The 27,986-nt window shown below is 46.1% G+C and overlaps 2 protein-coding genes across 51 annotated transcripts in view; one reads left to right on the top strand and one right to left on the bottom strand.

Annotated features, from left to right (window-relative positions):
• The window catches only part of LOC118378326 (sorting nexin-27-like), a 60,956-nt gene extending 43,058 nt beyond the window's left edge, over nucleotides 1-17,898 (top strand). Inside the window, exons 9-15 of one of the 50 annotated variants that reach the window (XR_008130542.1) lie at nucleotides 5,575-5,724; nucleotides 5,882-6,010; nucleotides 6,126-6,185; nucleotides 10,278-10,326; nucleotides 10,694-15,168; nucleotides 15,620-15,701; nucleotides 16,243-17,898. Coding sequence is in view for 2 of the 50 variants with exons in the window: in XM_052515138.1 (XP_052371098.1) it covers nucleotides 5,575-5,724; nucleotides 5,882-6,010; nucleotides 6,126-6,185; nucleotides 10,278-10,326; nucleotides 10,694-10,761 (456 nt within the window). In the remaining 48 variants the exon portion in view is untranslated. Of the gene's footprint in view, nucleotides 1-5,574; nucleotides 5,725-5,881; nucleotides 6,011-6,125; nucleotides 6,186-10,277; nucleotides 10,341-10,693 lie in introns of all 50 variants that reach the window. The other 49 variants (XR_008130538.1, XR_008130521.1, XR_008130523.1 and 46 more) reach the window with 49 other exon arrangements.
• Nucleotides 11,170-17,494, bottom strand: LOC127928109 (histidine-rich glycoprotein-like). The gene is made up of 4 exons (XM_052515119.1): nucleotides 17,483-17,494; nucleotides 12,040-12,186; nucleotides 11,620-11,997; nucleotides 11,170-11,577 (listed from the first exon to the last, which is right to left on the bottom strand). The coding sequence occupies exons 1-4, from the start codon at nucleotides 17,492-17,494 to the stop codon at nucleotides 11,170-11,172; spliced, it is 945 nt and encodes a 314-aa protein (XP_052371079.1).
• Nucleotides 17,899-27,986: the final 10,088 nt, after the last annotated feature.

Raw genomic sequence — 27,986 nt, 5'->3', positions numbered from 1 at the left:
CCATGGTTAGTGTCTCTCTCTCCCTCTCTGGTAGTCACTAGATGGCCATGGTTAGTGTCTCTCTCTCCCTCTCTGCTAGTCACTAGATGGCCATGGTTAGTGTCTCTCTCTCCCTCTGCTAGTCACTAGATGGCCATGGTTAGTGTCTCTCTCTCTTCTAGTCACGAGATGGCCATGTTTAGTGTCTCTCTCTCTCCCTCTCTTCTAGTCACTAGATGGCCATGGTTAGTGTCTCTCTCTCTTCTAGTCACTAGATGGCCATGGTTCGTGTCTCTCTCTCATCCCTCTCTTCTAGTCACTAGATGGCCATGGTTCGTGTCTCTCTCTCTCCCTCTCTTCTAGTCACTAGATGGCCATGGTTAGTCTCTCTCTCCCTCTGCTAGTCACTAGATGGCCATGGTTAGTGTCTCTCTCTCCCTCTCTGGTAGTCACTAGATGGCCATGGTTAGTGTCTCTCTCTCCCTCTCTGCTAGTCACTAGATGGCCATGGTTAGTGTCTCTCTCTCCCTCTGCTAGTCACTAGATGGCCATGGTTAGTGTCTCTCCCTCTTCTAGTCACTAGATGGCCATGGTTAGTGTCTCTCTCTCCTCTCTTCTAGTCACTAGATGGCCATGTTTAGTGTCTCTCTCTCTCCCTCTCTTCTAGTCACTAGATGGCCATGGTTAGTGTCTCTCTCTCTCTCTCTTCTAGTCACTAGATGGCCATGGTTCGTGTCTCTCTCTCATCCCTCTCTTCTAGTCACTAGATGGCCATGGTTAGTGTCTCTCTCTCTCTCTTCTAGTCACTAGATGGCCATGGTTAGTGTCTCTCTCTCTTCTAGTCACGAGATGGCCATGTTTAGTGTCTCTCTCTCTCCCTCTCTTCTAGTCACTAGATGGCCATGGTTAGTGTCTCTCTCTCTCCCTCTCTTCTAGTCACTAGATGGCCATGGTTCGTGTCTCTCTCTCATCCCTCTCTTCTAGTCACTAGATGGCCATGGTTAGTGTCTCTCTCTCCCTCTGCTATTCACTAGATGGCCATGGTTCGTGTCTCTCTCTCTTCTAGTCACTAGATGGCCATGGTTAGTGTCTCTCTCTCTTCTAGTCACGAGATGGCCATGGTTAGTGTCTCTCTCTCCCTCTGCTAGTCACTAGATGGCCATGGTTAGTGTCTCTCTCTCCCTCTGCTAGTCACTAGATGGCCATGGTTAGTGTCTCTCTCTCCCTCTCTTCTAGTCACTAGATGACCATGGTTAGTGTCTCTCTCTCCCTCTGCTAGTCACTAGATGGCCATGGTTAGTGTCTCTCTCTCCCTCTGCTAGTCACTAGATGGCCATGGTTAGTGTCTCTCTCTCCCTCTGCTAGTCACTAGATGGCCATGGTTAGTGTCTCTCTCTCCCTCTGCTAGTCACTAGATGGCCATGGTTAGTGTCTCTCTCTCCCTCTGCTAGTCACTAGATGGCCATGGTTAGTGTCTCTCTCTCCCTCTGCTAGTCACTAGATGGCCATGGTTAGTGTCTCTCTCTCCCTCTGCTAGTCACTAGATGGCCATGGTTAGTGTCTCTCTCTCCCTCTCTTCTAGTCACGAGATGGCCATGGTTAGTGTCTCTCTCTGCCTCTCTTCTAGTTCACGAGATGGCCATGGTTAGTGTCTCTCTCTCCCTCTGCTAGTCACTAGATGGCCATGGTTAGTGTCTCTCTCTCCCTCTGCTAGTCACTAGATGGCCATGGTTAGTGTCTCTCTCTCCCTCTGCTAGTCACTAGATGGCCATGGTTAGTGTCTCTCTCTCCCTCTCTTCTAGTCACTAGATGACCATGGTAAGTGTCTCTCTCTCTCTCTCTTCTAGTCACTAGATGGCCATGGTTAGTGTCTCTCTCTGCCTCTCTTCTAGTCACGAGATGGCCATGGTTAGTGTCTCTCTCTCCCTCTGCTAGTCACTAGATGGCCATGGTTAGTGTCTCTCTCTCCCTCTGCTAGTCACTAGATGGCCATGGTTAGTGTCTCTCTCTCCCTCTGCTAGTCACTAGATGGCCATGGTTAGTGTCTCTCTCTCCCTCTGCTAGTCACTAGATGGCCATGGTTAGTGTCTCTCTCTCCCTCTGCTAGTCACTAGATGGCCATGGTTAGTGTCTCTCTCTCCCTCTGCTAGTCACTAGATGGCCATGGTTAGTGTCTCTCTCTCCCTCTCTTCTAGTCACTAGATGACCATGGTAAGTGTCTCTCTCTCTCTCTTCTAGTCACGAGATGGCCATGGTTAGTGTCTCTCTCTCCCTCTGCTAGTCACTAGATGGCCATGGTTAGTGTCTCTCTCTCCCTCTGCTAGTCACTAGATGGCCATGGTTAGTGTCTCTCTCTCCCTCTGCTAGTCACTAGATGGCCATGGTTAGTGTCTCTCTCTCCCTCTGCTAGTCACTAGATGGCCATGGTTAGTGTCTCTCTCTCCCTCTCTTCTAGTCACGAGATGGCCATGGTTAGTGTCTCTCTCTCCCTCTGCTAGTCACTAGATGGCCATGGTTAGTGTCTCTCTCTCCCTCTGCTAGTCACTAGATGGCCATGGTTAGTGTCTCTCTCTCCTCTCTTCTAGTCACTAGATGACCATGGTAAGTGTCTCTCTCTCTCTCTTCTAGTCACTAGATCTTCTAGTCACTAGATGGCCATGGTTAGTGTCTCTCTCTCCCTCTGCTAGTCACTAGATGGCCATGGTTAGTGTCTCTCTCTCCCTCTGCTAGTCACTAGATGGCCATGGTTAGTGTCTCTCTCTCCCTCTGCTAGTCACTAGATGGCCATGGTTAGTGTCTCTCTCTCCCTCTGCTAGTCACTAGATGGCCATGGTTAGTGTCTCTCTCTCCCTCTGCTAGTCACTAGATGGCCATGGTTAGTGTCTCTCTCTCCCTCTGCTAGTCACTAGATGGCCATGGTTAGTGTCTCTCTCTCCCTCTCTTCTAGTCACTAGATGACCATGGTAAGTGTCTCTCTCTCTCTCTCTAGTCACGAGATGGCCATGGTTAGTGTCTCTCTCTCCTCTGCTAGTCACTAGATGGCCATGGTTAGTGTCTCTCTCTCCCTCTGCTAGTCACTAGATGGCCATGGTTAGTGTCTCTCTCTCCCTCTGCTAGTCACTAGATGGCCATGGTTAGTGTCTCTCTCTCCCTCTGCTAGTCACTAGATGGCCATGGTTAGTGTCTCTCTCTCCCTCTGCTAGTCACTAGATGGCCATGGTTAGTGTCTCTCTCTCCCTCTGCTAGTCACTAGATGGCCATGGTTAGTGTCTCTCTCTCCCTCTGCTAGTCACTAGATGGCCATGGTTAGTGTCTCTCTCTCCCTCTCTTCTAGTCACTAGATGACCATGGTAAGTGTCTCTCTCTCTCTCTCTTCTAGTCACGAGATGGCCATGGTTAGTGTCTCTCTCTCCCTCTGCTAGTCACTAGATGGCCATGGTTAGTGTCTCTCTCTCCCTCTGCTAGTCACTAGATGGCCATGGTTAGTGTCTCTCTCTCCCTCTGCTAGTCACTAGATGGCCATGGTTAGTGTCTCTCTCTCCCTCTGCTAGTCACTAGATGGCCATGGTTAGTGTCTCTCTCTCCCTCTGCTAGTCACTAGATGGCCATGGTTAGTGTCTCTCTCTCCCTCTCTTCTAGTCACTAGATGACCATGGTAAGTGTCTCTCTCTCTCTTCTAGTCACTAGATGACCATGGTTAGTGTCTCTCTCTCTCTCTCTTCTAGTCACTAGATGGCCATGGTTAGTGTCTCTCTCTCCCTCTCTTCTAGTCACGAGATGGCCATGGTTAGTGTCTCTCTCTGCCTCTCTTCTAGTCACGAGATGGCCATGGTTAGTGTCTCTCTCTCCCTCTGCTAGTCACTAGATGGCCATGGTTATTGTCTCTCTCTCCCTCTGCTAGTCACTAGATGGCCATGGTTATTGTCTCTCTCTCCCTCTGCTAGTCACTAGATGGCCATGGTTAGTGTCTCTCTCTCCCTCTGCTAGTCACTAGATGGCCATGGTTAGTGTCTCTCTCTCCCTCTGCTAGTCACTAGATGGCCATGGTAAGTGTCTCTCTCTCTCTCTCTCTCTCTCTTCTAGTCACTAGATGGCCATGGTTAGTGTCTCTCTCTCCCTCTCTTCTAGTCACTAGATGACCATGGTAAGTGTCTCTCTCTCTCTCTCTCTCTCTTCTAGTCACTAGATGGCCATGGTTAGTGTCTCTCTCTCCCTCTCTTCTAGTCACTAGATGACCATGGTAAGTGTCTCTCTCTCTCTCTCTCTCTCTCTCTCTCTTCTAGTCACTAGATGGCCATGGTTAGTGTCTCCCTCTCTCTCTCTTCTAGTCACGAGATGGCCATGGTTAGTGTCTCTCTCTGCCTCTCTTCTAGTCACGAGATGGCCATGGTTAGTGTCTCTCTCTGCCTCTCTTCTAGTCACGAGATGGCCATGGTTAGTGTCTCTCTCTCCCTCTCTTCTAGTCACTAGATGACCATGGTAAGTGTCTCTCTCTCCCTCTGCTAGTCACTAGATGGCCATGGTTAGTGTCTCCCTCTCTCTCTCTTCTAGTCACGAGATGGCCATGGTTAGTGTCTCTCTCTGCCTCTCTTCTAGTCACTAGATGGCCATGGTTAGTGTCTCTCTCTGCCTCTCTTCTAGTCACTAGATGGCCATGGTTCGTGTCTCTCTCTCTCCCTCTCTTCTAGTCACTAGATGGCCATGGTTAGTGTCTCTCTCTCCCTCTGCTAGTCACTAGATGGCCATGGTTAGTGTCTCTCTCTCCCTCTCTTCTAGTCACTAGATGACCATGGTTAGTGTCTCTCTCTCTCTCTTCTAGTCACGAGATGGCCATGGTTAGTGTCTCTCTCTCCCTCTGCTAGTCACTAGATGGCCATGGTTAGTGTCTCTCTCTCCCTCTCTTCTAGTCACTAGATGACCATGGTAAGTGTCTCTCTCTCTCTCTTCTAGTCACGAGATGGCCATGGTTAGTGTCTCTCTCTGCCTCTCTTCTAGTCACTAGATGGCCATGGTTAGTGTCTCTCTCTCCCTCTGCTAGTCACTAGATGGCCATGGTTAGTGTCTCTCTCTCCCTCTCTTCTAGTCACTAGATGACCATGGTAAGTGTCTCTCTCTCTCTCTCTCTTCTAGTCACGAGATGGCCATGGTTAGTGTCTCTCTCTCTGTCTCTCTTCTAGTCACTAGATGGCCATGGTTAGTGTCTCTCTCTGCCTCTCTTCTAGTCACTAGATGGCCATGCTACAACAGACATTACTGTCACAACTAATGAGCAAGTACAGTACATGATTGTCAAAAAGAAAGGAGGACCAAGGCCCTCTTCAGATAATGAATTAAAATGCCTTTTTTTGTATGGCATGTTCAATGGAAATAAAGATTTAAAACTCTGACACGTTTCAACTGCATGGCCTTCGTCAGGGAGCACATTACTGGTCTTCCATTCTGGTTAAGGGTAGGGCTGTAATAGATGGGAATAAACTAGGACATGTAGCGTAAGACTTGGTTTATACATGGCATATATGACCAAATAGACATGGAACATAGGATGGTTTCTAGAAGCAGTTGTCTGACCCCCTAAATGTTCTCTCTTTCCCCCAGTATCTCAGTATGTTACGGGGCTGTGAAGGCTACAATGAGATCATCTTCCCACACTGCTCCTGTGACTCCCGACGCAAAGGCCACGTCGTCACAGCCATCAGCATACACCACTTTAAACTGCACGCCTGCACAGAGGAGGGAACGCTAGAGGTATGGAGAACGTGTGTGTGTGTGTGTGTGTGTGTGTGTGTGTGTGTGTGTGTGTGTGTGTGTGTGTGTGTGTGTGTGTGTGTGTGTGTGTGTGTGTGTGTGTGTGTGTGTGTGTGTGTGTGTGTGTGTGTGTGTTGACCTTGTCTCTCTATTACAGAACCAGGTGATCGTGTTTGAGTGGGTGGAGATGCAGCACTGGGACACTGATGAGGAGGGCATGGCCTTCTGCTTCCAGTACGCCAGGGCAGAGAAGAAACCTCGCTGGGTCAAGATCTTTACTCCCTACGTGAGTCTCACACACACTCACAGTAGACACCTTTTGAGAGTCCCAACGAATGTCTGAACATGATGTATCAATGTGCAGAGAATTAACCCTTTGTTGTGCTGTGTCCTGTGTCCAGTTCAACTACCTGCATGAGTGCGTTGAGAGAGTCTTCTGTGAACTCAAGTGGAGGAAAGAGGTGAGAAGAGGGTTGTATACTGCCATGTAATGTCTACTGGCTAACCAGCAGTATTATACTGCCATGTACAGTCTACTGGCTAACCAGCAGTCTTATGCTGCCATGTACTGTCTATTGGCTCACCAGCAGTCTTATACTGTCTACTGGCTAACCAGCAGTCTTATACTGCCATGTACTGTCTGCTGGCTAACCAGCAGTCTTATACTGCCATGTACTGTCTACTGGCTCACCAGCAGTCTTACACTGCCATGTACTGTCTACCGGCTAACCAGCAGTCTTATGCTGCCATGTACTAGCGAACCAGCAGTCTTATGCTACCATGTACTGGCTAACCAGCAGTCTTTTACTGCCATGTACTGTCTACTGGCTCACCAGCAGTCTTATACTGCCATGTACTGTCTACTGGCTCACCAGCAGTCTTATGCTGCCATGTACTGTCTACTGGCTAACCAGCAGTCTTTTGCTGCCATGTACTGGCTAATCAGCAGTCTTATGCTGCCATGTACTGTCTACTGGCTCACCAGCAGTCTTATGCTGCCATGTACTGTCTACTGGCTAACCAGCAGTCTTTTGCTGCCATGTACTGGCTAATCAGCAATCTTATGCTGCCATGTACTGTCTACTGGCTAACCAGCAGTCTTTTGCTGCCATGTACTGGCTAATCAGCAGTCTTATGCTGCCATGTACTGTCTACTGGCTAACCAGCAGTCTTATACTGTCTACTGGCTAACCAGCAGTCTTATGCTGCCATGTAATGTACTGTCTACTGGCTTACCAGCAGTCTTATGCTGCCATGTACTGTCTACTGGCTCACCAGCAGTCTTATACTGTCTACTGGCTAACCAGCAGTCTTATACTGCCATGTACTGTCTACTGGCTAACCAGCAGTCTTATGCTGCCATGTACTGTCTACTGGCTAACCAGCAGTCTTATACTGCCATGTACTGTCTACTGGCTAACCAGCAGTCTTACACTGCCATGTACTGTCTATTGGCTCACCAGCAGTCTTATACTGCCATGTACTGTCTACTGGCCCACCAGCAGTCTTATACTGCCATGTACTGTCTACTGGCTCACCAGCAGTCTATTGCTGCCATGAACTGTCTACTGGCTAACCAGCAGTCTTTTGCTGCCATGTACTGTCTACTGGCTAACCAGCAGTCTTACACTGCCATGTACTGGCTAATCAGCAGTCTTATGCTGCCATGTACTGTCTACTGGCTAACCAGCAGTCTTTTGCTGCCATCTACTGTCTACTGGCTTACCAGCAGTCTTATGCTGCCATGTACTGTCTACTGGCTCACCAGCAGTCTTATGCTGCCATGTACTGTCTACTGGCTTACCAGCAGTCTTATGCTGCCATGTACTGTCTACTGGCTCACCAGCAGTCTTATACTGTCTACTGGCTAACCAGCAGTCTTATACTGCCATGTACTGTCTGCTGGCTAACCAGCAGTCTTATACTGCCATGTACTGTCTACTGGCTAACCAGCAGTCTTATGCTGCCATGTACTGTCTACTGGCTCACCAGCAGTCTTATACTGCCATGTACTGTCTGCTGGCTAACCAGCAGTCCTATACTGACTGCCATGTACTGTCTACTGGCTAACCAGCAGTCTTATGCTGCCATGTACTGTCTACTGGCTCACCAGCAGTCTTATGCTGCCATGTACTGTCTACTGGCTCACCAGCAGTCTTATGCTGCCATGTACTGTCTACTGGCTCACCAGCAGTCTTATACTGCCATGTACTGTCTGCTGGCTAACCAGCAGTCTTATACTGCCATGTACTGTCTACTGGCTAACCAGCAGTCTTATGCTGCCATGTACTGTCTACTGGCTCACCAGCAGTCTTATGCTGTCATGTACTGTCTACTGGCTAACCAGCAGTCTTATGCTGCCTTGTACTGTCTACTGGCTCACCAGCAGTCTTATGCTGTCATGTACTGTCTACTGGCTCACCAGCAGTCTTATGCTGCCATATACTGTCTACTGGCTCACCAGCAGTCTTATGCTGCCATGTACTGTCTACTGGCTCACCAGCAGTCTTATACTGCCATGTACTGTCTGCTGGCTAACCAGCAGTCTTATACTGCCATGTACTGTCTACTGGCTCACCAGCAGTCTTATACTGCAATGTACTGTCTACTGGCTAACCAGCAGTCTTATGCTGCCATGTACTAGCTAACCAGCAGTCTTATGCTGCCATGTACTGGCTAACCAGCAGTCTTATGCTGCCATGTACTGTCTACTGGCTCACCAGCAGTCTTATACTGCAATGTACTGTCTACTGGCTAACCAGCAGTCTTATGCTGCCATGTACTAGCTAACCAGCAGTCTTATGCTGCCATGTACTGGCTAACCAGCAGTCTTATGCTGCCATGTACTGTCTACTGGCTAACCAGCAGTCTATTGCTGCCATGTACTGTCTACTGGCTAACCAGCAGTCTTATGCTGCCATGTACTGTCTACTGGCTCACCAGCAGTCTTATGCTGCCATGTACTGTCTACTGGCTCACCAGCAGTCTTATGCTGCCATGTACTGTCTACTGGCTCACCAGCAGTCTTATACTGGCTAACCAGCAGTCTTATGCTGCCATGTACTGTCTACCGGCTAACCAGCAGTCTTATGCTGCCATGTACTGTCTACCGGCTAACCAGCAGTCTTATGCTGCCATGTACTGTCTACTGGCTCACCAGCAGTCTTATACTGCCATGTACTGTCTGCTGGCTAACCAGCAGTCTTATACTGCCATGTACTGTCTACTGGCTCACCAGCAGTCCTATACTGACTGCCATGTACTGTCTACTGGCTAACCAGCAGTCTTATGCTGCCATGTACTGTCTACTGGCTCACCAGCAGTCTTATGCTGCCATGTACTGTCTACTGGCTCACTAGCAGTCTTATACTGCCATGTACTGTCTACTGGCTAACCAGCAGTCTTATACTGCCATGTACTGTCTACTGGCTCACCAGCAGTCCTATACTGACTGCCATGTACTGTCTACTGGCTAACCAGCAGTCTTATGCTGCCATGTACTGTCTACTGGCTCACCAGCAGTCTTATGCTGCCATGTACTGTCTACTGGCTCACCAGCAGTCTTATGCTGCCATGTACTGTCTACTGGCTCACCAGCAGTCTTATACTGGCTAACCAGCAGTCTTATGCTGCCATGTACTGTCTACCGGCTAACCAGCAGTCTTATGCTGCCATGTACTGTCTACTGGCTCACCAGCAGTCTTATGCTGCCATGTACTGTCTACTGGCTCACCAGCAGTCTTATGCTGCCATGTACTGTCTACTGGCTAACCAGCAGTCTTATACTGCCATGTACTGTCTACTGGCTCACCAGCAGTCTTATGCTGCCATGTACTGTCTACTGGCTCACCAGCAGTCTTATGCTGCCATGTACTGTCTACTGGCTCACCAGCAGTCTTATGCTGCCATGTACTGTCTACTGGCTCACCAGCAGTCTTATGCTGCCATGTACTGTATACTGGCTCACCAGCAGTCTTATACTGCCATGTACTGTCTACTGGCTCACCAGCAGTCTTATACTGCCATGTACTGTCTACTGGCTCACCAGCAGTCTTATGCTGCCATGTACTGTCTACTGGCTCACCAGCAGTCTTATGCTGCCATGTACTGTATACTGGCTCACCAGCAGTCTTATACTGCCATGTACTGTCTACTGGCTCACCAGCAGTCTTATGCTGCCATGTACTGTCTACTGGCTCACCAGCAGTCTTATACTGCCATGTACTGTCTACTGGCTCACCAGCAGTCTTATGCTGCCATGTACTGTCTACTGGCTCACCAGCAGTCTTATGCTGCCATGTACTGTATACTGGCTCACCAGCAGTCTTATACTGCCATGTACTGTCTACTGGCTCACCAGCAGTCTTATGCTGCCATGTACTGTCTAACCAGCAGTCTTATGCTGCCATGTACTGTCTAACCAGCAGTCTTATGCTGCCATGTACTGTCTAACCAGCAGTCTTATGCTGCACATTTCACTGGCTAATACCTTTTGGAATGTTGTCCACTGATATTGTTTAATGAGAATGTTGTGTAATATTGTGTGTCTCCAGGTGGAAGAGGAGGCTGTGGATAAGGACAATAAGAACTGCAGTAAAGAAGGTATGTGTAGCAAGGTAAGGCTTTGCCTGCCTTTGTCTCTGGTACAGCAGTAGCGGCCTGGGCCTGGGCCTGGGCCTGGGCCTGGGCCTGGGCCTGGGCCTGGGCCTGGGCCTGGGCCTGGGCCTGGGCCTGGGCCTGGGCCTGGGCCTGGGCCTGGGCCTGGGCCTGGGCCTGGGCCTGGGCCTGTGTGTGTGTGTGTGTGTGTGTGTGTGTGTGTGTGTGTGTGTGTGTGTGTGTGTGTGTGTGTGTGTGTGTGTGTGTGTGTGTGTGTGTGTGTGTGTGTGTGTGTGTGTGTGTGTGTGCTGTCCATGTCCATTTTTGCCAGCCTGCGCATGTTGTCGTTTCCTGAGCCGTGTGTCTGTTTCAGAATATCTTCCAGCTGTTGAGACACAGAAGGGATGGAGGCACCTAGGAGGAGAGATCATCACCTCATAAACATGCTCTCCTCCATCCGTCCCTCTGGTCTGGTTCGGCCCGGAACTACCACCACTACCTGTCCTCACACAACTACTACTACACCAACTACAACTTCTACATACCATTAACAGCAACTACAGATCAACAACCACCACACACCATCAAACTACAAATGAACAACTTCTGGACTGACTGAAGGAGAAACAATGACGCACACTACAACTTAAGCTGTTATTCACCATGAACCCTTGAATACACCCCAAGCACACAATATAAACACAAGCCAACAGGAAGCTACAGTAGAAACATATAGCAGGTTTGTACAGGTGAATAACTAACTCTAAAAACGTAGATACATGCCTTCATACATCGCATCACCTCTTTGGTCAAAACTCCATGGAGACCTGTGACTGTTGGCTAAGGAGGCTAACGTCTTGTGGTGGGCCTGGATGAAGGAGATGGTTCTCTGGGACGATATTGGACAAGGGATTTGACACGTGCAAGGCCATTGGGTGCTCTGGACTGGAACAGAGTGCAGTGGTAGAAGAGAACAAAAGAGGGATACAGATGCTGGAACAGAACCTGTTCTAAAAGAGAAAACGGCTGGTGGTGATGGAACAGAACCTGTTCTAAAAGAGGAAACGGCTGGTGGTGATGGAACAGAACCTGTTCTAAAAGAGGAAACGGCTGGTGGTGATGGAACAGAACCTGTTCTAAAAGAGGAAATGGCTCGTGGTGATGGAACAGAACCTGTTCTAAAAGAGGAAATGGCTCGTGGTGATGGAACAGAACCTGTTCTAAAAGAGGAAATGGCTCGTGGTGATGGAACAGAACCTGTTCTAAAAGAGGAAACGGCTGGTGGTGATGGAACAGAACCTGTTCTAAAAGAGGAAATGGCTCGTGGTGATGGAACAGAACCTGTTCTAAAAGAGGAAATGGCTCGTGGTGATGGAACAGAACCTGTTCTAAAAGAGGAAATGGCTCGTGGTGATGGAACAGAACCTGTTCTAAAAGAGGAAATGGGTAGTGGTGATGGAACAGAACCTGTTCTAAAAGAGGAAATGGCTCGTGGTGATGGAACAGAACCTGTTCTAAAAGAGGAAATGGCTGGTGGTGATGGAACAGAACCTGTTCTAAAAGAGGAAATGGCTCGTGGTGATGGAACAGAACCTGTTCTAAAAGAGGAAACGGCTGGTGGTGATGGAACAGAACCTGTTCTAAAAGAGGAAATGGCTGGTGGTGATGGAACAGAACCTGTTCTAAAAGAGGAAATGGCTAGTGGTGATGGAACAGAACCTGTTCTAAAAGAGGAAATGGCTCGTGGTGATGGAACAGAACCTGTTCTAAAAGAGGAAATGGCTCGTGGTGATGGAACAGAACCTGTTCTAAAAGAGGAAATGGCTCGTGGTGATGGAACAGAACCTGTTCTAAAAGAGGAAATGGCTGGTGGTGATGGACTGAGGAGACGCATCTGAAAAGTTCTAAAACAGGAAGTGTGTGTGTGTGTGTGTGTGTGTGTGTGTGTGTGTGTGTGTGTGTGTGTGTGTGTGTGTGTGTGTGTGTGTGTGTGTGTGTGTGTGTGTGGACTGATTATGGACAGCTGTGAGAGTCTAGGTTGGAACCCTGGAGGTAGAAACAACCCTTCTCTCTGACTCTGAACTGAACTCCCAGAATGAGTCTCGACAGACAGACGGAGGGAACCGGCCACATGATACAAGAGACTGGACTCATATGAACCACACAGACCGATTGACATATGGATATTATCTCCTGTTTGTAGCCACTATCTCCATTTCAAAGAGATCTACTGAAGAGACTATTACAGACACAGAGAGAGAAAAACCATACATTTCCTTTATTTGTGACTATTGGGCCGAGCAGAACCAAGGTAGCATGTGTGTTTCAGCTGCTGGTTCTGTTTCGGTTTACAGATGCTGAAATTGCCCTGAAGCCATTTTTGAATACACAAACCTTCTTATTAAAAAAACACACACACACAGAATGCTCATCATGTAGGAATTGGATCCCAGGAAAGTATTCTGCCATTTTGACAGATACCTGAACAAGGAACATGTTTACTTCACCTGTGTGTTTTGTGTACCTCCTAAAGACATATAAATATCATTTTTAATGTGGACATTTCAGAGATTGGACAGAATAGCACAAAAAGAACCCTGTAAGATGTTGACCACGTTAAGCTCAATATGTATTCATTCTATGCTAAGTTTTCTGTTCTGCTGATGCCTAACTGTGGGTTCATAACACTGAACTCAGAAGTGCATCTCGATTTACATGTTTTGTGTCTTTCTGTTCTTGAGAAAAGGTGTGATGCTTTAGAAACACACTGTGATTGTCAGTCTGTAGGATATGTCTATGTGTTGGTTTAGGTGAGTCTTTGGTTCAATTGATACAGTGTCTTGCGAAAGTATTCGGCCCCCTTGAACTTCGACCTTTTGCCACATTTCAGGCTTTAAACATAAAGATATAAAACTGTATTTTTTTGTGAAGAATCAACAACAAGTGGGACACAATCATGAAGTGGAACGACATTTATTGGATATTTCAAACTTTTTTAACAAATCAAAAACTGGGCGTGCAAAATTATTCAGCCCCTTTACTTTCAGTGCAGCAAACTCTCTCCAGAAGTAAAGTGAGGATCTCTGAATGATCCAATGTTGACCTAAATGACTAATGATGATAAATACAATCCACCTGTGTGTAATCAAGTCTCTGTATAAATGCACCTGCACTGTGATAGTCTCAGAGGTCCGTTAAAAGCACAGAGAGTTTCATGAAGAACAAGGAACACACCAGGCAGGTCCGAGATACTGTTGTGAAGAAGTTTAAAGCCGGATTTGGATACAAAAAGATTTCCCAAGCTTTAAACATCCCAAGGAGCACTGTGCAAGCGATAATATTGAAATGGAAGGAGTATCAGACCACTGCAAATCTACCAAGACCTGGCCGTCCCTCTAAACTTTCAGCTCATACAAGGAGAAGACTGATCAGAGATGCAGCCAAGAGGCCCATGATCACTCTGGATGAACTGCAGAGATCTACAGCTGAGGTGGGAGACTCTGTCCATAGGACAACAATCAGTCGTATATTGCACAAATCTGGCCTTTATGGAAGAGTGGCAAGAAGAAAGCCATTTCTTAAAGATATCCATAAAAAGTGTTGTTTAAAGTTTGCCACAAGCCACCTGGGAGACACACCAAACATGTGGAAGAAGGTGCTCTGGTCAGATGAAACCAAAATTGAACTTTTTGGCAACAATGCAAAACGTTATGTTTGGCGTAAAAGCAACACAGCTAATCACCCTGAACACACCATCAACCACTGTCAAACATGGTGGTGGCAGCATCATGGTTTGGGCCTGCTTTTCTTCAGCAGGGACAGGGAAGATGGTTAAAATTGATGGGAAGATGGATGGAGCCAAATACAGGACCATTCTGGAAGAAAACCTGATGGAGTCTGCAAAAGACCTGAGACTGGGACGGAGATTTGTCTTCCAACAAGACAATGATCCAAAACATAAAGCAAAATCTACAATGGAATGGTTCAAAAATAAACATATCCAGGTGTTAGAATGGCCAAGTCAAAGTCCAGACCTGAATCCAATCGAGAATCTGTGGAAAGAACTGAAAACTGCTGTTCAAAAATGCTCTCCATACAACCTCACTGAGCTCGAGCTGTTTTGCAAGGAGGAATGGGAAACAATTTCAGTCTCTCGATGTGCAAAACTGATAGACACCCCAAGCGACTTACAGCTGTAATCGCAGCAAAAGGTGCCGCTACAAAGTATTAACTTAAGGGGGCTGAATAATTTTGCACGCCCAACTTTTCAGGTTTTGATTTGTTAAAAAGTTTGAAATATCCAATAAATGTCGTTCCACTTCATGATTGTGTCCCACTTGTTGTTGATTCTTCACAAAAAAATACAGTTTTATATCTTTATGTTTGAAGCCTGAAATGTGGCAAAAGGTTGCAAAGTTCAAGGGGGCCGAATACTTTCACAAGGCACTGTATATTGGTCCTTGTGTATCTGAAGAAGCTGCAGTGCTCAGAACGACCTGCAGCGGTCTCCCTCCCACTGAGAAACACTAGATCAGTTCCTATAGAACAGAACTGGCCAGTATTCTAACGGCCGGTGTGGGTGCAGGCTTTTGCCCCAGCCAAGCAGTAACACACCTGATTCAATATCTGGTGGATGTTATCATTGGATGCTGATGCAACACCACACACATCTTTAAATGCAGTGTTAACCTACAGCAGAGTTTCCCAGTGGTGTAGTAGGAGCTACACGGAGGTATACACCCTAAACCCCACAGAGGTTTAAACAGTGGTGTAGTAGCAGCTACACGGAGGTATACGCCCTAAACCCCACAGAGGTTTAAACAGTGGTGTAGTAGGAGCTACACGGAGGTATACACCCTAAACCCCACAGAGGTTTATACAGTGGTGCAGTAGGAGCTACACGGAGGTATACACCCTAAACCCCACAGAGATTTAAACAGTGGTGTAGTAGCAGCTACACGGAGGTATACGCCCTAAACCCCACAGAGGTTTAAACAGTGGTGTAGTAGGAGCTACACGGAGGTATACACCCTAAACCCCACAGAGGTTTATACAGTGGTGCAGTAGGTATACGCCCTAAACCCCACAGAGGTTTAAACAGTGGTGCAGTAGGAGCTACACGGAGGTATACACCCTAAACCCCACAGAGATTTAAACAGTGGTGTAGTAGGAGCTACACGGAGGTATACGCCCTAAACCCCACAGAGGTTTAAACAGTGGTGTAGTAGGAGCTACACGGAGGTATACGCTCTAAACCCCACAGAGGTTTATACAGTGGTGTAGTAGGAGCTACACGGAGGTATACGCCCTAAACCCCACAGAGGTTTAAACAGTGGTGTAGTAGGAGCTACACGGAGGTATACGCCCTAAACCCCACAGAGGTTTAAACAGTGGTGCAGTAGGTATACGCCCTAAACCCCACAGAGGTTTAAACAGTGGTGCAGTAGGTATACGCCCTAAACCCCACAGAGGTTTAAACAGTGGTGTAGTAGGAGCTACACGGAGGTATACGCTCTAAACCCCACAGAGGTTTAAACAGTGGTGTAGTAGGTATACGCCCTAAACCCCACAGAGATTTAAACAGTGGTGTAGTAGGAGCTACACGGAGGTATACACCCTAAACCCCACAGAGGTTTATACAGTGGTGCAGTAGGAGCTACACGGAGGTATACACCCTAAACCCCACAGAGGTTTAAACAGTGGTGTAGTAGGAGCTACACGGAGGTATACGCTCTAAACCCCACAGAGGTTTAAACAGTGGTGTAGTAGGAGCTACACGGAGGTATACGCCCTAAACCCCACAGAGGTTTAAACAGTGGTGTAGTAGGAGCTACACGGAGGTATACGCCCTAAACCCCACAGAGGTTTAAACAGTGGTGTAGTAGGAGCTACACGGAGGTATACACCCTAAACCCCACAGAGGTTTAAACAGTGGTGTAGTAGGAGCTACACGGAGGTATACGCCCTAAACCCCACAGAGGTTTAAACAGTGGTGTAGTAGGAGCTACACGGAGGTATACGCTCTAAACCCCACAGAGGTTTAAATAAAGGTTCAGTAAAATAAATATGCACAAAACCCACTTTTTGTTCAGTGGACATTGGGTATAGTTACTTCTTAATTCCCACTGATCCGTATCCAAGTAGTGTAGTGGTGGTATAAACGGTATCAAGTATGTGGTACAATAAAGAAAGTAGCCTACACAATCGTAAAGCACGTGTAATATATTCACATGCGCTGCACACAGCCACGTTTCAGCTGAATATCATAGCAGTAAGAGCCGCAGCTGGTTGTCCCATGGAGCAGCTCACAGCTGGTCGGGTAGGTAGGACTTGCCTAGTTAAATAAAGGAATAATGAATCAAATCAAGAAACGATGGGTAAGCAAACGAGTTCCTGAAACAGTTTGGTCCAAAGTCTTGGTTGAATCTTTGCAGTGCTCAATTCAGTCATCATGTGCTGTTTTGAATGAACATTTCCAAATGCTTTCCCAAGGAAAACTTCCAAATGAAAGCCGCAATATGTAACTTTGTGCAACCAAACAAGTTCACATAGAAATGTCACTGTCATCATTGAAAGCAAGTCTAATAAGTGGTAGATCTATTCTATGTGCACTATTTCTATGCTTCCCATTCTTAAGTTTAGTTTTTGCATCTTTTGTTTTGTACACCAGTTTCAGACGGCTGAAAATACAATCGTTTTGGTTATGGAAAATGTATTGCAGAGGTTGAGATTGTACAAAGAAAATACAATTACTTATTGTTTTGTCACAAACTGAAATTAGGCGAACTTTGAATTTTAGCAACCAGGAAATGGCGGAGCTATTTCTGTATAGTGCATCTTTAAATGTTGACTACAAATTAGGCCTACGTGATATAATTATGATTTGTATCAATCTGGAGGGCATTTCTTTTGAAAACTCTGCAATCACATGTACTCTACTGTAGGCCTACATTGTAGAGTACAGACACTGCGAGCCACATGGTATTTGGCTATTTGCTTATTTGCTTTATTTTAAAGGGCAACCCTCCCAAAAAAAATATTTTATATTTTTACCAGACCTAAAAAATGGTCTCCTTGTGCGGTATAAGCATTGATGTGGGCTTAACATGCATTTGTTGTTTTTCTATGAAAGATTTTTCTGGCAAAATGATGGTGTACTCACTTCTCCAGGCATCGCTACACCAATGGGTTTTCCTGTATCTGTGAGTGATTTGATTTGGGCCTGAATCTCCAACAGGCTTAGGCTGTTTACGCAATGGATCATCATGTCTCACTCCCATAGGCTGCTTCACTTGTCAATCATGTCTCTGCTATCTCGCCCTGTAATCTGTGATATCTCTCTCTCAAACACTCCTCTGTCTCTCATCGTCAACTCTTTATTTAAGTAAGATATTAAGCTCTACTTCTCTTATCCTACAGTATCTTCACCTGTCTGACAAATCAAGCAAATGAGAAAATAAAACAATCTGAAGAGAACCACACAGGGTTGAATTGATGAAAGCTGAAGTCATTTAACTTATTGACTTATTGTAATGAATTGTAACATTATTTTAAATGAAATGATTTATTAATGCAAAACATTGATGTCTTCTCTCCTTTGGTGTCTCCAACTCTAATCTCAATTACCTAGTGTCTAGTGCCCAAGAATGAAAAGTGTGTGTGGGGGGGGGGCACTTGACACCAGACTGTGATTGTGTTTGTCCATCGATTATTTAATTGATAAACACCCTGGTAGATATCGGGTGATGAAGAGATAATAATGTATTGTTCCACTGAAGCCAAATAAAATCTAAGAGAAGTAGGTTTTCTGCTGCACCCAGAATGGACCATTTACACTATTACACCATTTTCTACGCATCTTAAATCAGAATGGACATATTAGCACCCCCAGCTGCTCTCTCTCTTCCTCTTCTCTTCTCTGCCTTTCCTCCCCCTCTTTCTCTTTTCCTCTAATGAGTGGTAAGACAATTATCTGCTGGACAGAAAGTGTCTCCTTATCGACCCACAGAGAGCCATCTACAACCACTACTCAAGCCGTATTGATTAGAGGGGGTGTTGATATCACATACCACTATCTGACTGACACAGAGAGACACTAACTATACCCTCTGTTTTGAAACACAGACTTGAAAAGTTGTCTCTCAACTCTAAACAGAAAAGATTCAGTTGATATGTCTTTGGGTCCTTTAGCCCAGGAGAAATCCAACCTGAACGTCCCTATAACATGGCTAGAACATATTTTCAATGCGACTATAAATCATCATTTATCTTCATTCATTCATTCTTTTCCCTCTTCTTATTTTCCAACTGACACAATCTGACAGCATTGCACAAAGAGGTGGGTGTGTCTGTATGTATGTGGGTGGATGCATCCCTGTGCAAATGTGTGAAGTGCGACAGGACAGAGGACTGCAGTCACATCCTGGCGCTGTGTTACTAGTGGTCCTGTGTGTTTGTGTGAAGTGCGACAGGACAGAGGACTGCAGTCACATCCTGGCGCTGTGTTACTAGTGGTCCTGTGTGTTTGTGTGAAGTGCGACAGGACAGAGGACTGCAGTCACATCCTGGCGCTGTGTTACTAGTGGTCCTGTGTGTTTGTGTGAAGTGCGACAGGACAGAGGACTGCAGTCACATCTTGGCGCTGTGTTACTAGTGGTCCTGTGTGTTTGTGTGAAGTGCGACAGGACAGAGGACTGCAGTCACATCCTGGCGCTGTGTTACTAGTGGTCCTGTGTGTTTGCATGTTCACATCTGCATGGACAGTGCCTTCAGAAAGTATTCACACCCCTTGACTTTTCCCACATCTTGTTTCATTACAGCCTTATTCTAAAATGTATTAAATAGAGATTGTTTTGTCACTGGCCTACACACAATACCCCATAATGTCAAAGTGGAATTATGTTTTTCCACATTTTTCCTAATTACCTAAAAATGAAAACCTAAAATGTCTAGAGTCAATCAGTTTCACCCCCTTTGTTATGACCAGCCTAAATAAGTTCAGGAGTACACATGCTCTTAACAATTCACGTAAGTTGCGTTGACTCACTCTGTGTGGGATAATAGTGTTTTAACACGGTTTTTGAATAACTACCTCATCTCTGTACCCCACACACACAATTATATTTAAGGTCCTTCGTTCAACCAATGAATTTAAAACACAGATTCAACCACAAAGACCAAGAGGTTTTCCAATGCCTCATAGAGAAGGGCACCTATTGGTAGATGGGTAAAAATAAAAAGTAGACATTTGTATTTATTAAGGATCCCCATTAGCCAAAGCAGCAGCAGCTTCTCATTCTGGGTTCCAGAACATTCAAAAAGATTACCTTAAATGACATTACATTTCATTACACTGTTCACAACATATTAAGTGTGTTCCCTCAGGCCACAACTCTACTATCACATATCTACAATACAAAATCCATGTGTACGTGTGTGTAGAGTGTGTGTATCTTCACAGCCCCTGCTGTTCCATAAGGTGTATTATTATGTGTTTTTTTAAATCGAATCCTACTGCTTGCATCAGTTACCTGATGTGGAATAGAGTTGTAGCCATGGTTCCATGTACTGTAGTACCGTGTGCCTCCCATTGTCTGTTCTGGACTTTTGAATATCCCTTTGAGCAGGGTGAAGTTATTAATTACACTGTGGATGGTGTATTAATACACCCAGTCACTACAAAGATACAGGCGTCATTCATAACTCAGTTGGTGGAGAGGAAGGAAACCATTCAGAGATTTCACCATGAGGACAATAGCGACTTTAAAACAGTTACAGAGTTTAATGGCTGTCATAGGAAAAAACTGAGGATGGATCAACAACATTGTAGTTACTCCACAATACTTATTTAATTGACAGAGGGACAAGAAGGAAGCCTGTACAGAATAAAAAACAATCCAAAACAAGTGTCCTGTTAGCAACAAGCTGCTAAAGTAATACTGCAAAAATGGATTGTGGCAAAACAATTAACTTTTTGTCCTGAATGTTTGGGGCAAATCCAATAGAACACATTACTGGGGGCGGGTGGTTCAGGAGAAAAACAGAAACTGAATGAAGCTAAGCACAGGAAACATTCTAGAGGAAAACCTGGTTCAGTCTGTTTTCCACCAGACACTGAGACATGAATTCACCTTTCAGCAGGACAATAACCTAAAACACATGGCCAAATATACACTGGAGTTGCTTACCAATGTTTCTGAGTAGCCGAGTTACAGTTTTGATTTAAATCGACTTGGAAATCTATGGCAAGACCTCAAAATGGTTGTTTAGCAATGATCAACAACCAATTTGACAGAATTTGAAGAATTGAAAAGAATAATCCAGGTGCGGAAAGCTCTTAGAGACTTACCCAGAGAGACTCACAGCTCTTAGAGACTTACCCAGAGAGACTCACAGCTCTTAGAGACTTACCCAGAGAGACTCACAGCTCTTAGAGACTTACCCAGAGAGACTCACAGCTCTTAGAGACTTACCCAGAGAGACTCACAGCTCTTAGAGACTTACCCAGAGAGACTCACAGCTCTTAGAGACTTACCCAGAGAGACTCACAGCTCTTAGAGACTTACCCAGAGAGACACACAGCTCTTAGAGACTTACCCAGAGAGACTCACAGCTCTTAGAGACTTACCCAGAGAGACTCACAGCTCTTAGAGACTTACCCAGAGAGACTCACAGCTCTTAGAGACTTACCCAGAGAGACTCACAGCTCTTAGAGACCTACCCAGAGAGACTCACAGCTCTTAGAGACTTACCCAGAGAGACTCACAGCTCTTAGAGACTTACCCAGAGAGACTCACAGCTCTTAGAAACTTACCCAGAGAGACTCACAGCTCTTAGAGACTTAACCAGAGAGACTCACAGCTCTTAGAGACTTACCCAGAGAGACTCACAGCTCTTAGAGACTTACCCAGAGAGACTCACAGCTCTTAGAGACTTACCCAGAGAGACACACAGCTCTTAGAGACTTACCCAGAGAGACTCACAGCTCTTAGAGACTTACCCAGAGAGACTCACAGCTCTTAGAGACTTACCCAGAGAGACTCACAGCTCTTAGAGACTTACCCAGAGAGACTCACAGCTCTTAGAGACCTACCCAGAGAGACTCACAGCTCTTAGAGACTTACCCAGAGAGACTCACAGCTCTTAGAGACTTACCCAGAGAGACTCACAGCTCTTAGAGACTTACCCAGAGAGACTCACAGCTCTTAGAGACTTACCCAGAGAGACTCACAGCTCTTAGAGACTTACCCAGAGAGACACACAGCTCTTAGAGACTTACCCAGAGAGACTCACAGCTCTTAGAGACTTACCCAGAGAGACTCACAGCTCTTAGAGACCTACCCAGAGAGACTCACAGCTCTTAGAGACCTACCCAGAGAGACTCACAGCTCTTAGAGACCTACCCAGAGAGACTCACAGCTCTTAGAGACTTACCCAGAGATACTCACAGCTCTTAGAGACTTACCCAGAGAGACTCACAGCTCTTAGAGACTTACCCAGAGAGACACACAGCTCTTAGAGACTTACCCAGAGAGACTCACAGCTCTTAGAGACTTACCCAGAGAGACTCACAGCTCTTAGAGACCTACCCAGAGAGACTCACAGCTCTTAGAGACCTACCCAGAGAGACTCACAGCTCTTAGAGACCTACCCAGAGAGACTCACAGCTCTTAGAGACTTACCCAGAGATACTCACAGCTCTTAGAGACTTACCCAGAGAGACTCACAGCTCTTAGAGACTTACCCAGAGAGACTCACAGCTCTTAGAGACTTACCCAGAGAGACTCACAGCTCTTAGAGACTTACCCAGAGAGACTCACAGCTCTTAGAGACTTACCCAGAGAGACTCACAGCTCTTAGAGACCTACCCAGAGAGACTCACAGCTCTTAGAGACCTACCCAGAGAGACTCACAGCTCTTAGAGACTTACCCAGAGAGACACACAGCTCTTAGAGACTTACCCAGAGAGACTCACAGCTCTTAGAGACTTACCCAGAGAGACTCACAGCTCTTAGAGACCTACCCAGAGAGACTCACAGCTCTTAGAGACTTACCCAGAGAGACTCACAGCTCTTAGAGACCTACCCAGAGAGACTCACAGCTCTTAGAGACTTACCCAGAGAGACTCACAGCTCTTAGAGACTTACCCAGAGATACACACAGCTCTTAGAGACTTACCCAGAGAGACACACAGCTCTTAGAGACTTACCCAGAGAGACTCACAGCTCTTAGAGACCTACCCAGAGAGACTCACAGCTCTTAGAGACTTACCCAGAGAGACACACAGCTCTTAGAGACTTACCCAGAGAGACACACAGCTCTTAGAGACTTACCCAGAGAGACTCACAGCTCTTAGAGACTTACCCAGAGAGACTCACAGCTCTTAGAGACTTACCCAGAGAGACTCACAGCTCTTAGAGACTTACCCAGAGAGACTCACAGCTCTTAGAGACTTATAAAGAGAGACTCACAGCTCTTAGAGACTTACCCAGAGACACTCACAGCTCTTAGAGATTTACCCAGAGAGACTCACAGCTCTTAGAGACTTACCCAGAGAGACTCACAGCTCTTAGAGACCTACCCAGAGAGACTCACAGCTCTTAGAGACCTACCCAGAGAGACTCACAGCTCTTAGAGACTTACCCAGAGAGACTCACAGCTCTTAGAGACTTACCCAGAGATACTCACAGCTCTTAGAGACTTACCCAGAGATACTCACAGCTCTTAGAGACTTACCCAGAGAGACTCACAGCTCTTAGAGACTTACCCAGAGAGACTCACAGCTCTTAGAGACTTACCCAGAGAGACTCACAGCTCTTAGAGACTTACCCAGAGAGACTCACAGCTCTTAGAGACTTACCCAGAGAGACTCACAGCTCTTAGAGACCTACCCAGAGAGACTCACAGCTCTTAGAGACCTACCCAGAGAGACTCACAGCTCTTAGAGACTTACCCAGAGAGACACACAGCTCTTAGAGACTTACCCAGAGAGACTCACAGCTCTTAGAGACTTACCCAGAGAGACTCACAGCTCTTAGAGACCTACCCAGAGAGACTCACAGCTCTTAGAGACTTACCCAGAGAGACTCACAGCTCTTAGAGACCCACCCAGAGAGACTCACAGCTCTTAGAGACTTACCCAGAGAGACTCACAGCTCTTAGAGACTTACCCAGAGATACACACAGCTCTTAGAGACTTACCCAGAGAGACACACAGCTCTTAGAGACTTACCCAGAGAGACTCACAGCTCTTAGAGACCTACCCAGAGAGACACACAGCTCTTAGAGACTTACCCAGAGAGACACACAGCTCTTAGAGACTTACCCAGAGAGACTCACAGCTCTTAGAGACTTACCCAGAGAGACTCACAGCTCTTAGAGACTTACCCAGAGAGACTCACAGCTCTTAGAGACTTACCCAGAGAGACTCACAGCTCTTAGAGACTTATAAAGAGAGACTCACAGCTCTTAGAGACTTACCCAGAGAGACTCACAGCTCTTAGAGACTTACCCAGAGAGACTCACAGCTCTTAGAGACTTACCCAGAGAGACTCACAGCTCTTAGAGACTTACCCAGAGAGACTCACAGCTCTTAGAGACTTATAAAGAGAGACTCACAGCTCTTAGAGACTTACAAAGAGAGACTCACAGCTCTTAGAGATTTACCCAGAGAGACTCACAGCTCTTAGAGACGTACAAAGAGAGACTCACATCTCTTAGAGACTTACAAAGAGAGACTCACAGCTCTTAGAGACTTACAAAGAGAGACTCACAGCTCTTAGAGATTTACCCAGAGAGACTCACAGCTCTTAGAGACTTACAAAGAGAGACTCACAGCTCTTAGAGACTTACCCAGAGAGACTCACAGCTCTTAGAGACGTACAAAGAGAGACTCACATCTCTTAGAGACTTACAAAGAGAGACTCACAGCTCTTAGAGACTTACAAAGAGAGACTCACAGCTCTTAGAGATTTACCCAGAGAGACTCACAGCTCTTAGAGACTTACAAAGAGAGACTCACAGCTCTTAGAGACTTACCCAGAGAGACTCACAGCTCTTAGAGACTTACAAAGAGAGACTCACAGCTCTTAGAGACTTACCCAGAGAGACTCACAGCTCTTAGAGACTTACCCAGGAGACTCACTGCTGTTTTCACTCTGTCATTATGTGTGTAAATGGGTGAGAAAATATATTTTGAATTCAGGGTGTAACATAACAAAATGTGGAAGTCGTCAAGGTGTTTGTATACTTTCTGAAGGCACTGTATGTGTTTATGTATGTATTTTCTCTGTCCACTCAATTATGCCCTGTCTCACTCATAATGCTACATTGAAGCTGTTTAGTACTGCTGTCAGATATAGAATCGCCAATCACCCTCTCCCCCGCCCCCTCCTCCATTAACGACCAATCAGTTAAAACCCTGTTTCTCTACCACTTGCGTTGTCAGCACTTTCCTCTACCCCCATTTCTCCCCTCTACATATCTCTCTCTCTCGTCCTCTCCGGAACTCACTATGTATCACTCAATCTCTCTCTGCCTATCTCTATCCCATATCTCTCTCTGCCTCTGCATCTCTCCCTCTGCATCTCTCCCTCTCCTTCCCTTCCTCCACCTCTCCCTCTGCATCTCTCCCTCTGCGTCCCTGTAACTGCGTCTCTGTTAACTACTCTCTGTCTCTGCGTCTCTCCCTCTCTTAACTACTCTCTGTCTCTGTGTCTCTGTTAACTACTCTCTTTCTCTGCGTCTCTATTAACTACTCTCTGTCTCTGCGTCTCTGTTAATTAACTACTCTCTGTCTCTGCGTCTCTGTTAACTACTCTCTATCTCTGCGTCTCTCCCTCTGTCAACTACTCTCTGTCTCTGCGTCTCTGTTAACTACTCTCTGTCTCTGCGTCTCTCCCTCTGTTAACTACTCTCTGTCTCTGCTTCTCTGTTAACTACTCTCTGTCTCTGTTAACTACTCTCTGTCTCTTAACTACTCTCTCCCTCTGCGTCTCTGTTAACTACTCTCTGTCTCTGCATCTCTCCCTCTCCTTCCCTTCCTCCACCACTCCCTCTGCGTCTCTGTTAACTACTCTCTGTCTCTGTTAACTAATCTCTCCCTCTGCGTCTCTGTTAACTACTCTCTGTCTCTGTTAACTACTCTCTCCCTCTGCGTCTCTGTTAACTACTCTCTGTCTCTGTTAACTACTCTCTCCCTCTGCGTCTCTGTTAACTACTATCTGTCTCTGTTAACTACTCTCTCCCTCTGCGTCTCTTAACTACTCTGTCTCTTAACTACTCTCTGTCTCTGTAAACTACTCTCTGTCTCTGCGTCTCTGTTAACTACTCTCTGTCTCTGTTAACTAATCTCTCCCTCTGCGTCTCTGTTAACTACTCTCTGTCTCTGTTAACTACTCTCTCCCTCTGCGTCTCTGTTAACTACTCTCTGCCTCTGCATCTCTGTTAACTACTCTCTGTCTCTGTTAACTACTCTCTCCCTCTGCGTCTCTGTTAACTACTCTCTGTCTCTGTTAACTACTCTCTGTCTCTGTTAACTACTCTCTGTCTCTTAACTACTCTCGGTCTCTGCGTCTCTGTTAACTACTCTCTGTCTCTGTTAACTACTCTCTCCCTCTGCGTCTCTGTTAACTACTCTCTGTCTCTGTTAACTACTCTCTGTCTCTGTTAACTACTCTCTCCCTCTGCGTCTCTGTCAACTACTCTCTGTTAACTACTCTCTGTCTCTGTTAACTACTCTCTGTCTCTTAACTACTCTCGGTCTCTGCGTCTCTGTTAACTACTCTCTGTCTCTGTTAACTACTCTCTCCCTCTGCATCTCTGTTAACTACTCTCTGTCTCTGTTAACTACTCTCTGTCTCTGTTAACTACTCTCTGTCTCTGCATCTCTGTTAACTACTCTCTGTCTCTGTTAACTACTCTCTGTCTCTGCGTCTCTGTTAACTACTCTCTGTCTCTGTTAACTACTCTCTCCCTCTGCGTCTCTGTTAACTACTCTCTGTCTCTGTATCTCTCCCTCTCCTTCCCTTCCTCCACCTGTCCCTCTGCGTCTCTGTTAACTACTCTCTGTCTCTGCATCTCTGTTAACTACTCTCTGTCTCTGTTAACTACTCTCTGTCTCTTAACTACTCTCTCCCTCTGCGTCTCTGTTAACTACTCTCTGTCTCTGCATCTCTCCCTCTCCTTCCCTTCCTCCACCTCTCCCTCTGCGTCTCTGTTAACTACTCTCTGTCTCTGTTAACTACTCTCTCCCTCTGCGTCTCTGTTAACTACTCTCTGTCTCTGTTAACTACTCTCTCCCTCTGCGTCTCTGTTAACTACTCTCTGTCTCTGTTAACTACTCTCTCCCTCTGCGTCTCTTAACTACTCTCTGTCTCTGTAAACTACTCTCTGTCTCTGCGTCTCTGTTAACTACTCTCTGTCTCTGTTAACTACTCTCTGTCTCTTAACTACTCTCTGTCTCTGCGTCTCTGTTAACTCCTCTCTGTCTCTGTTAACTACTCTCTCCCTCTGCGTCTCTGTTAACTACTCTCTGTCTCTGCATCTCTCCCTCTCCTTCCCTTCCTCCACCTCTCCCTCTGCGTCTCTGTTAACTACTCTCTGTCTCTGTTAACTACTCTCTCCCTCTGCGTCTCTGTTAACTACTCTCTGTCTCTGCATCTCTGTTAACTACTCTCTGTCTCTATTAACTACTCTCTGTCTCTGTTAACTACTCTCTGTCTCTGCGTCTCTGTTAACTACTCTCTGTCTCTGTTAACTACTCTCTGTCTCTTAACTACTCTCGGTCTCTGCGTCTCTGTTAACTACTCTCTGTCTCTGTTAACTACTCTCTCCCTCTGCGTCTCTGTTAACTACTCTCTGTCTCTGTTAACTACTCTCTCCCTCTGCGTCTCTGTTAACTACTCTCTTTATCTTAACTACTCTCTGTCTCTGCGTCTCTGTTAACTACTCTCTGTCTCTGTTAACTACTCTCTCCCTCTGCGTCTCTGTTAACTACTCTCTGTCTCTGCATCTCTCCCTCTCCTTCCCTTCCTCCACCTCTCCCTCTGCGTCTTTGTTAACTACTCTCTGTCTCTGTTAACTACTCTCTGTCTCTGTTACCTACTCTCTGTCTCTGCGTCTTCGATCGGAGGGAGACTGTCCAGAAAAGACATAGAAAAGTAGAAAATAAGATTATTTATTTTGAGATGCAAAACGTAGACTGACACCTATTGTAGTGCCTCCAGACAGTCTGTCAACGACCAGTTATGTTTTATTTATTAAAAGTATTATTTGAAAGTGACAGTGAGCGAGAAAGCGAGAACAGAGAAAGTTTCTCTTGCCAGAATCTGGTGCCAAAATCAACATGTTTTTTAGTGAATAATTCACACGTCTGTGAGTGGGTCTTTTGGCTACAGCAGTGCTGAGCTGAGGCCTGCCCAGTTTGAGCTCGGATCACTCTGTCCAATTCCCACCATCATATCACATTCATTAACACATGGCCAAAGGGCAATAACATCATCATCAGTGAAGGATTGGACACATAACTCCCTACATTAGCCAAACTGGTCATGAAGACCCGGTAGACAGAAGAATTGCACAGTAAGCACTTTGAATTTGGGCAGGCCACATATCTGATTTATACTGACGTTTTAATCATTAAGGTGACACTCTTATCCATAGCCACA

The sequence above is a fragment of the Oncorhynchus keta genome, unplaced genomic scaffold (assembly GCF_023373465.1).
Source record: "Oncorhynchus keta strain PuntledgeMale-10-30-2019 unplaced genomic scaffold, Oket_V2 Un_scaffold_2149_pilon_pilon, whole genome shotgun sequence".
Lineage (NCBI taxonomy): Eukaryota > Metazoa > Chordata > Actinopteri > Salmoniformes > Salmonidae > Oncorhynchus > Oncorhynchus keta.
The sequence above is the reverse complement of the archived record's forward strand: the minus strand, read 5'-3'. Positions and strand labels throughout refer to the sequence as shown.